Below are 13,488 nucleotides of genomic sequence, written 5' to 3'. Positions count from 1 at the left end.
TCCAAGATCAGTATAAAAACTAGGATATGGATCATGTCAGAAGGATTTTGATCGATGCCATGAGTAATGGCGTGGTTGTTCGCTTAAAATAAGGTTCCAGTATCATGATGGAGCATATCAGAAAACATCACCACTGGAGCGTATCAGAATGAGAGGAGCAAATCCTATTGTTGACAGTGGTTAATTGATGGCTCTTCCTATGAGTATGCTTTATTGACGAAAAAGGTTTCTAATCTATAATATTTCAGATAGATAATTCTGTTTCTTTTCCTAACTCCAGAACCATCTGCTGACATCCCAAATGAGCCACTGGAGAATTATAAACCTAATATTCTCTGCGGGAACACTACCAGCATAGCAGAAAAAGTTTCAGCCAGAGGATCGTTACAGCCATATGAGGCATTCATCTAACACCAGCCAAACACATCTTCCATAAAACACAATTACTGCAACGAAAGCAATTTCTAAAAACTTCAGTTGAGCATGGCTCGACTTTTAGTGTGACCCGATTTGTCATTCAATCTGACTTTTTTGAGGAGACGACCTGAGCAAATTTTTTCATGAGACACACATACACACACACACAATTAAAAAAAAGAAGAAGAAGAAGCAATGTTTAGTAACATTGCATTATTATTAGGAGTTGAAAGTAACAAAACATTTTTCAAATTTTCAAACTAAAATAAAGGATTTGGATTGCTACATATAGCATTTATTCAAAACAATCCACAATTCTTATAAAATAAGAAAATAATATTAAAAAAAAACACAAAAACAACCCACAAAGAGAGCCGTGACATCACTGATTACTGCATCTGAGACCTGGAAATGGAGGGCAGAACATAAGAAAATATTGAACAGATAAATGGTTCATCATGACATACCAAGTCTCCTATGCTCCTACAAAACCACGCTACTGCTGTTATATAGACATAGCATAGTCGGAAAAATGCTACCACAAGGAAACACAATATATCACCCACCACTAGACAAAATTCAAAGGACATAATATGTTTGTTTATGAGGATCACTTAAGCTGCAAAATTCTCTCAAACGAGGAACGTTTCTAGTCTGATTGCAAAATTCTTGTATAGGATGCTCTCTCTCCTACATGAAGTCGTGCTTTCAAGGAAAGGAGAACTATGGTAAATAGACAACTTAGATTTAAAAAGAGATCAGTGTCAGACACCATTGTGTGTGCTAAAATTAAGAATCAACATCAATCACACATTTCTCTCCTTCATAAGATAAGCACATAAACAAGGTGTCACACCAGCAAACTAGAAATAGAAAACAATTATAGCAAACCATGAAATATATTGATAATAAAGTACCAATATTGTGCATTACAAAGAGGTAACAGGATGAGCAGTAACATGAAGGATGGTATGTACCATACAAGATACACTTCCCAGCTAACCCAGCTAGCAGAATCCCCTAGTAAAGTGCTCATAGAAAGAGAACTGACAACCGCACTGCTTTGATCAAATGAACTTCTTTGATCATTCTCTTTGCAAAATCACACCGAAGATGCTGAGAATGGTAAGGAAACAGTTTGGGTCATCTATAAGCTGTCAGACATGACAAGAACGAAGTAAGTGTCCTTTGTTATTTTTAAATCACTGTACGTGGAAGATATGTAATGCCATATAGCTTGTGCTCAAACAAGTAATGGTTTTAGCATACTATGGATGTGTTTTAGGAGCATGTCTCCTCTAAATGAAGTATTAAACACAAACTATCGTGCATCGCAGTCATGCTGGTTGCCAGCCAGCATGGCATGGCTAGTCATGTTCCAGGGCCCAACTTATATGACAGGGTTGTGTGCTGGCCTCCACCAAACATCATCGACCCTTATGAACCAGCCACAGGTCCTCATTCCATGACATTATCCAATGGCAGCATACATACTTTAGGCATCGATATGAACTATGAAGACACCAGCATCTAAAGTCTTCTTTTGAACCGGTCTCATATAATTATTTTGGCACTTCAGGATTAGAATATCAACCTTCAGATTCAATTCCTGCAGAATTGTAAATTGCTCACCCAACAAGTCATCTTATGTAGCATATTGATGGTTTTTTTTTTTTGGATGGAAATGTAACATTCGTGTTATTTGGAGAATTTGTCCAAATTCCTGGTATATCCTTGGTGGACAATTGCTAGATTCATACAGACATGATTGGGCCTCCTTCTAAAGTACAGGTATGAATGTCGCTGTTCATTTCATACTCCTTATGACTTCAAATGCATTATTCTTTAAACTCCTAATCACTTCTATTCAATCTTTTCAAATTACATCCTTTAATGCTTTACTGTTGTTTGAGAGAAAACTTATTGCTTTACTGTTAGAAAAAGGATTTTCTCCTCATACGGATTCCAGCCATCCAAAAGGGATTAGTCCTACAGTCTAGACTGGTGCAACTCAGTTATTGCACACATCAAACCTGCCACTCGATAGATCCCAAAAGAACAAGAGAAACAGAGATAAGAACCAGGAACAAAAGCCAAATGATTCAGCCTAAGGGGCTCAAGACGAAATTATTATTCTAGAAGCGAGCATTCTATATTGAATTTATCAAGCTGATTCTTCCCTAACTGGATTATACAGTGCTTAAAACTTTCCAGACGAGCAAGAATTAGGCACGCACGCGCGCGCGCGCACACACACACATATACATACATACATACATACATAATATATATATATATATATATATTAGTTTCATATAAGCAACGAAACACCTCATAGTTTTATCCAGAACTTATCAATGGAAAGCATATTTCATCAGCAACACTAATGCTTGCTTCATCAAAAATTTAGTAATGTTCAACAAGTAAATCCCCCCTCAATTCCTTGTACAATTTCAAATAGCATCAGTAAGAAACCAAGTGTTCAAACATAATGCTTCTGAAGTGTTTCTTTTTTTATAATGGAAACAAACAAAAACTATGCATTTCCAAATTGGTTTTATTTCACATGTAACTACAGAGAAGAGGCAATAGATTACAGAAAACCAAATGTATACCACACTTTGATTACATCCAGCATGTGCTACAGCTAAATTGTTTACCTCCCTGAGCCCATGTTATTGCAAGAAGTAGCCAGAGAGGAAGAGCACGAAAGCAAGCAAAAGGCTGCCATAGATGAGGAATGCTTTCTGCCCTGCTGTAAGTGTGTTGCCCCCCAAACCAAACTGCTGGTTCTGCGCAAACCCAGCAATCTCTACACTCTTGCTCTCGAAGAAGGACTTGGCGGCGCCGCACGTCGGGCACCGCCAGTCGTCGGGGAGCTTCGCGAACTGCAGCCCGGGCGGAATTGGGTAGGACGGGTCCCCGACCGCTTCGTCGTAGCGGAAACCGCACGACCGGCACTCGTAAATTCCGGTGTTGAGCACCGCGAACCGCTCCTCGAAGCGACGGGGGTCGAGCTTTGGCTGCTGTTCCTCGGGGGCCGGGGGTGGGTCAGGGGAGGGGTCTTCTTCGGGTCGGGCGAGGGGCTTGTCTTCTTTGGAGACGTCGACGGAGGAGATGGCGAAGCGATGGAGAATTACTAGTGGCCTGTGGGAAAGGGAAAGGGTGGGAGTTTTGGAGGTTGGGAAGGGATGGGGGAGGTGGGATTTAGTGGGCTTGGTGGCGTGGAGGTGGTGGAAGGAGAAGGTGGCTCTAGCTGTGGCTGAAGCCATTGCAACTCTCTCTCTCTCTTTCGCTCCCTCTCTCTCTCTATTCTTTTTTAATCTAGAGTTTGGTGTGGGGTCTGATCATGGAGGGAAGCGTGGAATCCATTGGGAGGATATGCCAAGTGTTTGGAACAGAACAGGGGTGGATAAGGTAGGGGAGAAGTGCCGGTGGACGTGTGGGTATTTGGGCGGGGTTATGTCACCACGAGGTGAACCGATCACCAGGGTTGGCCGTTGATTCGAGAGCGTAGCACAGCATCGGCTACGAAGATTTGCGTAGGAAATAGGAGACTTCGAGGTTACGTACTCGACACGTGTCGAAGATCTTTTGCGGAGTGGCGCGGATGCTGGTCCTCGAGCCCCGCGGTTTTGGGCTTAAAGAGTCCGGGTTAGGTCTTTCACGCGAAAGACCAGCCGCTTTGTCACGGATTTCGCCTCTTGGACGAGCAAATCCGTGCGGCGTCCCGATGTCACCTGCATAAAGGAGCCAGCCAAAATGCACCCAGCAAGATGCACAGAAAAATACAAGAAAAAGCACGGCAACACGCTCAGATATGGCACTGTAAGAACATATTTTCATTAATGAAATCAGAGGAATACAAGCCTATACAACCGCTACTCAGACTACAATTAGGGGCTCAGGAGGCAGGGGAGGCAATAATGGACACCGCAAGAATCCGCAAGGAAATCCGCCCACTGGATTGTTCTCGCCCACCCTCCCAACACTATACAAGCGGGGCATCCACCCAAATCCCACCCCGGGGGTTCCAAATGATCGAGCGGCATTGCGTTTTCATGGCTCGCCTTCGGAAGCCCCGATATGATGAAAACACCCCAAAACCCACCCAAAACAAGAAAAAATGGTGTGGCGGCGGTTGTTCATGCCATCTAGTTACAAGGTATGTACAAGATTGTGTCAGAGGCCATTGCCAAACAAAAATGCAAGGAAAAAGGCCCTGACAGACTCCCCCACTTGATCAGATCGACGTCCTCGTTGATGTGCTCCTTCTGTATGCTTCGACCCGATCCTCCTCGTGCCGTAGCGAATCCTCCGGTTCCCAGCTGGCTTCTGACTCGGGAAGTCCTCTCCACTTCACCAAGTATTGGATTTCTTCTGCACCACTGGGTAAAACTTGAACTCTATCCGCCAGAATGATGTCGACCCGTCTCTCCAAGGAGGTAGAAGTAGGGGTTGGACGGCTTGACATGTTCCTCGTGGGATCCACCTGGTCGGCATGGTATGGCTTGAGGCAACTTCCATGGAATACAGGATGCACCTTGAACCATACGGGAAGTTGCAACTGGTAGGATACATTTCCTACCCTTCTAATGATAGGGAATGGACCTTATACTTGCGAACCAGTCCTTTATGCACTTTGCGAAAGAACCGAAGTTGAGCTGGTTGGAGCCTAACCAGCACCATGTCGCCTTGCTTGAAGTCCAAAGGTCTCCTTCCCCTATCAGCCCACTTCTTCATCTTCTTAGCAGCCTTCTCAAGGTATGCCCGTGCAATCTCCGTATTGCGATGCCACTCCTTGGCCAAATGATATGCAGATGGGCTATTTCCTGTATACCCCACAACCATGTATGCGGAGTGGAGGGTTGCTGACCAGTGATGATTTCGAAGGGGCTCTTGCCCGATGCAGAGCTCTGTTGCAAGTTGTAAGAGAATTGGGCTATATCGAGCAACTTCACCCAATCCTTTTGATTGGCACTCACAAAGTGCCGCAAGTATTGCTCAAGAAGAGCATTTATTCTTTCAGTCTGGCCATCAGTCTGGGGGTGAAGGCTAGTGGAAAAGTATAGTTTGGAACCAAGGAGTTTGAAGAGCCTGGTCCAAAATCGTCCCAAGAACCTGGAATCTCTATCACTGATTATATTCTGAGGGATGCCCCAATACTTCACCACATGCTTCAAGAAAAGTCGAGCCGCCTCCTCTGCAGAGCAATGTAGGGGTGCGGGAATAAAGATGCCATATTTGGATAACCGATCTACCACCACAAGGATCGATCCAAAATCCCCTACCCTTGGCAAGCTCGAGATGAAATCCATCGAGACGCTCTCCCAAGGCCGTTCAGGTATAGGTAGGGGTTCAAGGAGGCCACCAGGTTTGCACCGCTCTACCTTATCCTGCTGGCAAATGAGACACGTCCGAACATATTCTACCACATCCTCCCCCATTTTTGGCCAGTAGTATGCCCGCTCCAAGAGGGCAAGTGTTCGGTGCATTCCTGGGTGGCCTGCCCAAAGAGTGTCATGACATTCTTGCAAGAGCTCTCTTTTAAGGTTGCCCACCTGAGGAACATACACCCGACATCCTTTTGTGAAGATAAGTCCATCCTCGATCCAGAATCGCCGCGTCTTCCCTTCTTCGATGAGCTGCTTCAGGATCACAGCTGCAGGGTCCTTTAGTAGCCCCTCTCGAATCTTTGGTAGAAGGGTTGCTTGAACGTGGCTGATTTGACCTTGCTCATCCACCATCAGAGCCGCAAGCTCAGCCTTACGACTTAAAGCATCAGCCACTTGATTCATGCGCCCTGGCCTATATTCCAGGACCATGTCAAACTCTGCCAGAAAATCTTGCCAACGGGCTTATTTGGGAGATAGCTTCTTCTGTGTTTGGAAGTAGCTAAGGGCCACATTGTCTGTCCGAACAACAAATCGTGACCCAAGGAGATAATGCCTCCATACTCTCAGACAGTGGACCACCGCTGTCATCTCCTTCTCGTGGACAGTGTATCGTCTCTCTATGTCATTTAACTTCCGACTTTCAAAAGCCACCGGATGGCCCTCCTGAATTAGGACCCCTCCAATAGCATAATCGGAAGCATCAGTGTGGACTTCGAATGGCAGTGTATGATCTGGCAACCGCAGCACTGGCTCCTCCATCACTACCGCTTTCAAGTCCTCAAAGGCTTGCTGACACCTTGAGGACCAATCCCACGATTGGTCCTTCTGCAATAACTCCGTCAAGGGTGCAGCACGATGGGAATAACCCGTAATAAACCGTGTGATCTCACGTAGGTTATCAGATTTTTTTGACATTTTCAAATATCATTGTTTGCCATTTTTGGTAAAAATGTTGAATGAGTTTAAAAAAAAGGGGAACTTTCTTGCTTATCTCAGGTCCCAATGAAGGATGAGCCTGGGGAAGTTTTCTTGCATGGAACTTTGTTGCCTGGGATCAATGATGGAGGAATATCAAAAAGATTAAATGATCGGTTACATTTCAGGACTACAGAGGAAAATATCTAGAAGATATTAAATTAACATCATAGGAAAAATCAGCATCATTAAAAGAATAAAAGTAAAATGTTCTGCTATCTTCTATAATCAGATGTGCAAGTAATAAGTTGTAAAATTTTAAAGATTAAAATATATGTTGTGGGGGTCATACTTCCTCAGCTGATATTTTTGAGATTCAGGAGTTCTTGGATTAATAAAAATACTAATGTAAAGCTCGATAATAAAGCCGATCTTAGTGAAAGATTAAGGTCATCATAAAGTCGATCTTATTGGAAGGTTGAGATCATCATAAAATCGACCTCAGTGGAAGGCTGAGGTCATCATAAAGCCAATTTTATTGGGAGGATGAGATCATCATTAAGCCAATCTCATCGAAACTCTGAGATCATCATAAAGCTGACCTCATCGGAACTCTAAGATCATCATAAAGCCGATCTTATCAGAGCTGAGATCATCATAAAGTCGATCTCATCGGAACTCTAAGATCATCATAAAGCCGACCTCATCGAAAAGTTGAGATCATCATAAAGTCGATCTCATCGAAACTCTAAGATCATCATAAGACCGACCTCATCAGAAAGTTGAAGGCCGACTTCATCATGAGGTAGAAGGTCGATCTCTTAGAAAGCCATCTCTAGCATATAGCGATATCAGTGAGAATCATCCGAGTATTGTATTGATCAAAGTCTACTTCTGGATCAGATCGATTGAATACTGATCGGGTTCAATTTAGCTCAACTAAACATCGATCTGAGCTAACCTGAATTAACACCTGATGAAGCATTATAATCAATTTGGCTATCTATCAATTTGAATCGATGTGATCCTAAAATATAGATGATTATTATACAATTATCTTCCAGCTTGCTACAACTATGTTACAACTTATCACCAGCTGGCACATACAACTAAGTATGAATTCATCACCGGCTGGCACATATAGCTAAGTATGAACTCTTCCCCAACTGGCACATACAGTCAAGTATGAACTCACTTCCAGCTAATAAATATAGCTATACTCTAGCTCACTTACAGCCAGCTATAACGGCCTAACAAATTCTGTAATGACCTCATCAGCCCCTTTATAAATAGAGGATCAGGGGGATCCTCCAATGGTAAGTTCTGATCTGCCGAAACTAGAGTGGGACTGTCAATGAAAACTTTGCCAGTTTTTGAACAAGGACTTTAGTTTCTACAAAGTTCAATCTCTTTAGTTCCACACAAACTCTCATACTCTATTCTATTTTTTTCATCTCCTGTTCTCGAGGTTTAAATTGACTTAAGCACCGGAGGGTCAAGAATCATAGGATCTCCATCGATTTTTGACTTATTTTGTAGATTTTCTTAAAGCTATCTCAGATTGGACTGCTACCGATCTCTAGCTCGACTTCGTCCGATCTCCCTCGTCTCAGATTTTGAGCCTTGTAGCAACAGATTGACATCAAAGGAAGGAGCATTTGTCCAAAAATTTTATAAAGAAATGATGAATCAGAGAGCACAAAATAACTCTATGCCTTCACCGTCTTCTCCTGAAGACGTGTCGAAGTAGTTACACCTCCAAATTAGCTAGATGGTCCAACCATCCATGAACTGGTTGACGTCAACTATCATCATTTGAACCATCCCAGTTAAGCTCAAATTAGGGGGCTTCGAATAAGGGAGAAATCTCAATCAAGAAGAAAGATCTAGATGAAGAAGGAGATCACAACATCCAAAAAGGATGATCCAAACAAGGAAGGATGTTGCAGGATCCAGATAAGAAATTATGAAAATCTCTTAGTCATATTGAACTCTTATTTTCTCATCTGTACTTTTAAATTCTTGATAGGATCAAAAATTAGGAGGGAGATTTCTCTTTGCACACTCATCAGTAACGCCTCCAATATGCTTGGACAAGATCTAGTTGGAGAGCCTCATGAATAGGAGCAAGCTCAACACCCAGCAAAAGCTTTTTGGTCACATCGTCTTGTGGATGGGGCCGAGGTCCGTAAGCGGTCCCTTGTTCTCTCGCACATACCCCACTTCGGATGGTATCGAGATTGTCCGCACGAGGCCCTGTGCATGGCCATCCATGCATTGACTCTCAAGCCCCCCAAACCAAAACCCACGGTGGATAATGCGCCATGTTACTCCTTATGCTTCATTAATTTCCAATTGCGCACTGCTCATTGCGCACGTGCTTTGAAAGTTAAGATGGCTCCCCTCTTTTCTCACTCGTCCCATCCCATCACAAGTGACAAAAAAAAAAGGCTCCAACCCCCATCAGAAGGTTGAGCTTATTAAAAAGCCGACTTCATCAGCAATCTGACCTCATCAAGAGACCGATTTCATAAAAAGCCGACCTCATCAGAAAGGGATCGATCCCATCAGGCCGACCTCATCAAAAAGTCAATATTCGGATCGAGCTTAAACTCCAAAGGGCAAAAATGATGAAAATTCGATCTCCAGATTGGTAAGCCCTGAAAGGTCAAGATGGAGGTAAGATCTTATAATCAATGAAAATTCGATCTCCAGATTGATAAGCCCCGAAGGACCAAGATGGAGATAAGATTTTTTGATCGATGAAAATTCAATCTTCAGATCGGTAAGCCCCAAAGGATCAAGTTAGAGATAAGATCTTTTGATTGATGAAAAATCGATCTTCGAATCAAGTTTAAGCCTCGAAAGGGCCAAAGCAAAAAATACTGATATTTGGATTGAGATAAGTCCTGAAAGGATCAAAATATGATCTCTGGATCAATATAAGTTTCCCTAAGGACCTAAATACCGACCTTCGGATCAGTCTCGAGAAGACCCAAAACCCGATCTCCGGATTGGTAAGCCCGAAGGGCTAAGATGAAGATAAGATCTCTTGATCGATGAAAATTCGATCTCTGGATCGATAAGTCTTGAAGGGCCAAGATGGAGATAAAATCTCATAATTGATGAAAAGTCAATCTCTGAATTGAGCTTAAGCCCTGAAGGGTCAAAGCAAAAAAGTCGATCTTCAAATCGAGCTGAAGCTCCGAAAGGGCCAAAGCAAAAAATATCGATTTTTGGATCGAGATGAGTTCCAGAGGCTGGCTAGTTTTCAGTCTGGCTTTGCTGCTCCATCTTCGATTCTATATCTGATCCAATAGTGAGCTTTGCTCCCATTGATTCTCTAGGTCCTCCTTTACCGCTTGACCCTGTGAAGCTCATTTGGTTGAATAAGGGACTGGTCGAAATGACCAAAATTCAATCTTCAGACCGATATAAGTCCCCCTAAGGACCTAAACATCGACCTTCGGATCAATCCTGAGAAGACCAAAAATCTGATCTCTGGATTAAATCTCATAAAATTTCAAAATCATGATTGGACCATGAGTATTCAAAGTGAAACATTTGGTCTCTGGAGTGGACTTCACTAAAATTTTATGCAGAAAAATTGATCTCCGGATTGGACTTCGCAAGTCTCGAAAAGATAAATTCTAGCTTAAAATTTCATGTGAAATGCCCTCGAAAGAGAAGGAGATAAAAAATCTCAAGATGAAACTTTTGATGCATGAGAGACTTGATCTACCCATAATGATATCGGACAGGATCCAAGCAGTTGACTTGAAGAAGCAAATGGTACAGATTTGCCACATCGGACAAGTTGAAAACTTTTTTCTTGGACTACTTCTTTTGTCCAAAACAACTTCTTTGGACTCAAACGCGCAGGTAAGTATTATGGGAATCATACCATCTCAGCTGATGTCCTCGAAACTCAGGAGTTCTCAGATTGATAAGAATACTGATATAAAGCTCGACAGTAAAGCCGACCTCAGCAGAAGGTTGAGGTCATCATAAAGCCGACCTTATCGGAAGGCTGATGTCATCATAAAGCCGATCTCATCAAGAGGCTGAGGTCATCATAAAGTCGATCTCATCGGGAGGCTGAGATCATCATAAAGCTGACTTCATTGAGAGCTGAGATTATCATAAAGTCGATCTCATCAAAACTTTGAGATCATCATAAAGCCGATATCATCGAAAAGTTGAGATTATCATAAAGTCGATCTTATCAAAACTCTGAGATCATCATAAGGCCGATCTCATCAGAAAGCTAAAGGCTGACTTCATCATAAGGCAGAAAGCCGATTTCTTAGAAGCCATCTCTAGCACGTGGCGATATCAGAAAGAATCATTCGAGAATTATATTGATCAAAGTCTACTTCTGGGTCAGATTGGTTGAATACCGATCTGATTCAATTCAGCTCAACTAAACACCGATCTGAACTAATCTGAATTGACTCCTGATGAATTATTATGATCAGTTCGGCTATTTATCGACCTAAATCGATGTGATCCCAAAATACAGATGGTTATTATACAGCAGTCTTCCAGCTTGCTATAGCTATGTTACAACTCATCATCGACTAGCACATACAGCTAAATATGAATTCATCACCAGTTGGTACATACAGCTAAGTATGAACTTATTTCCAGTCGGTATATACAACCAAGTATGAACTCACTTCCAGCTAATACGTATAGCTATACTCTAGCTCACTTACAGTTGGCTATAATAGCCTAACAAACTCTGTAACGACCTCACCAGCTCCTCTATAAATAGAGGGCCAAAGATCCTCCAATGATAAGTTCTGATCTCTCGAAATGTGAGTGAGATTATTAGTGAAAATTTTGTCAGTTCTTGAACAAAGACTCTAGTTCCTACAAAATTCAATATCTCTAGTTCCACACAAACAACCCTACTCTATTCTATTTTTTTCACCTCATGTTTTTGAGGCTCAAACTGATTTAAGCATCGGAGGGTCAAGAATTGGAGGATCTTCACTTATTTTTGACTCATTTTGTAGATTTCCTTGAAGCCATCGCAGATCGAACTGCTATCAACCTCTAGCTTGACTTCATCCGATCTCCCTTGTCTCAAATTTTGAGCCCTGCAACAACAATATGAATGTGGAAAAGATAGGAAATAATACATTTTCTTGAAAGAAATCCAAGATTGATACATAAATGTAGAAAATATTAGGGACTAATATATAAAAACCTAAATAATCATAATTTTCTTATTCGTCTAGTAGATAATCTTGTTTGTTCAATTTGTTCATATAAATGTAATATGACATAAAAAAGATTTATAGCAAGTAGATTTTTAATTTATAATTCACTAAATTGTGGATCTTAGTTGGATTTATGATCTTTTTTTTATACAATTAGATGGTCACATCAATCTAGTGCGAGAACAGTTCAAAAGATCAAGATACACAAAATCGCACAAGACCGACGGGTAATCCTTACCCTATCTCCAAATCCAGATACTAGAGTGCTCTGCAACAAAGGCTGCCACCCAGTCTGATATAGCATTAGCCTCTTGATAGGTATGCTAAACTCTAACTGCAACAGTTTGACGAAGAGAGGTCCAGACATCCCAGATGAGAGGATGGGCTTCGAGCTGCCTAGCACCTCTCTGAATCCAAACAATGACTGTGGCAAAGTCACTCTCAAGATAGATCCTCTCTGCATGAAGCTACTGACTGACAAAAATGACACCTACCCAGACAGTATGAAGCTCTGCAATTGGGACAGAAGGCTCAAAGGGGTGGGAGCCACCAGCCACTATAAGTCTCCCATCAGGGCCATGGATAACAAAGCCTGCTCCACCTCTCCTGTCCCTGACACAGCCATCAAAGTTTACCTTGACAAACCCCAAGGATGGGGGCTCCCAAGAGATGGATAGAACCTTACAGGTTGTTGTCAGGGCAGCCAGGGAGCTCCAGGACCTGGGGATATCGAGGGACGGAGTGGAAGCATCAAACTGGTAGTACTCCTGAACCAGATAGACAGCTCTATCAAAAACTCGATGAATAAGAATCATCTCACCGTCGAAGACAAGACTGTTCCTCGATAGCCAAATTTGATGAGTAATATAAGCCATCCACCCACCAACAGCAGTCGATCCGTTAGCCACACTCTGATGAATCCAGTCAAGGAAGGAAACCAGCCATAGATCATTGCTTGCCTCCCACGGGTAACCATTCGCCTGTCTCCAAATGACCCTCGTCTTAGGACAGTGCAGAATAGCGTGCTCCGTACACTGTGGCCGACTCAGTATGCGAAGCGAAGTATATTGCGGCATGTAATGCTGCAAAAAAAACTATGTAGCTAAGAAAGTTTATCATCGAGCTTGGAGTGGCACCCTCCATCGATGATCCAGTTCTGCTTTATTGCAACAGTACTGGAGCCATAGCTCATGCAAAGAAGTCGAAGGCACATCAACGAACGAAGCATATTCTACGTCGCTATACCTTATCCGAGAGATCATGAATCGAGATGACGTCGACCTTTAGAAGATCGACAAAAAAAAAATTTGGCTGACCCATTCACTAAAATCTTTATAGTAGAAGAGTTCGAAGATCATAAAATAAAGATGGATATACGTTACTATACCGATTAGCTTTAGTACAGGTGGGAGTTATTGAGAAATATATCTCAAAGTCAATCGTCAGTCTGTTGACGATTATACTATTTGATGTAATTGTATATGAATTAATTATTAATAAAATATTTATTGAATAAATTTTATCATAAGCTT

The 13,488-nt window shown here is 42.2% G+C and overlaps 1 protein-coding gene across 2 annotated transcripts; it reads right to left on the bottom strand.

Annotated features, from left to right (window-relative positions):
• Positions 1-587: 587 nt before the first annotated feature.
• LOC105035473 (uncharacterized) lies at positions 588-3,779 on the bottom strand. 2 transcript variants are annotated; one of them, XM_029262276.2, is made up of 2 exons: positions 3,078-3,779; positions 588-822 (listed from the first exon to the last, which is right to left on the bottom strand). In XM_029262276.2, exon 1 carries the CDS (start codon positions 3,687-3,689, stop codon positions 3,093-3,095), a length of 597 nt encoding a protein of 198 aa, XP_029118109.1. In that variant the 5' UTR covers positions 3,690-3,779; the 3' UTR covers positions 588-822; positions 3,078-3,092. The 2 variants fall into 2 exon arrangements, with proteins under 2 accessions (XP_029118109.1, XP_010909344.1); XM_010911042.4 differs by lacking the exon at positions 588-822 and adding an exon at positions 1,298-1,571 and having other exon boundaries at positions 3,078-3,777.
• Positions 3,780-13,488: the final 9,709 nt, after the last annotated feature.

This window comes from Elaeis guineensis, chromosome 1 (genome assembly GCF_000442705.2).
Source record: "Elaeis guineensis isolate ETL-2024a chromosome 1, EG11, whole genome shotgun sequence".
NCBI classification, from domain to species: domain Eukaryota; kingdom Viridiplantae; phylum Streptophyta; class Magnoliopsida; order Arecales; family Arecaceae; genus Elaeis; species Elaeis guineensis.
The sequence above is the reverse complement of the archived record's forward strand: the minus strand, read 5'-3'. Positions and strand labels throughout refer to the sequence as shown.

What these genes read in the sequence shown, in the direction of transcription:
- LOC105035473 (XM_029262276.2), bottom strand. Translation starts at nt 3,689, where the DNA reads ATGGCTTCAGCCACAGCTAGAGCCACCTTCTCCTTCCACCACCTCCAC.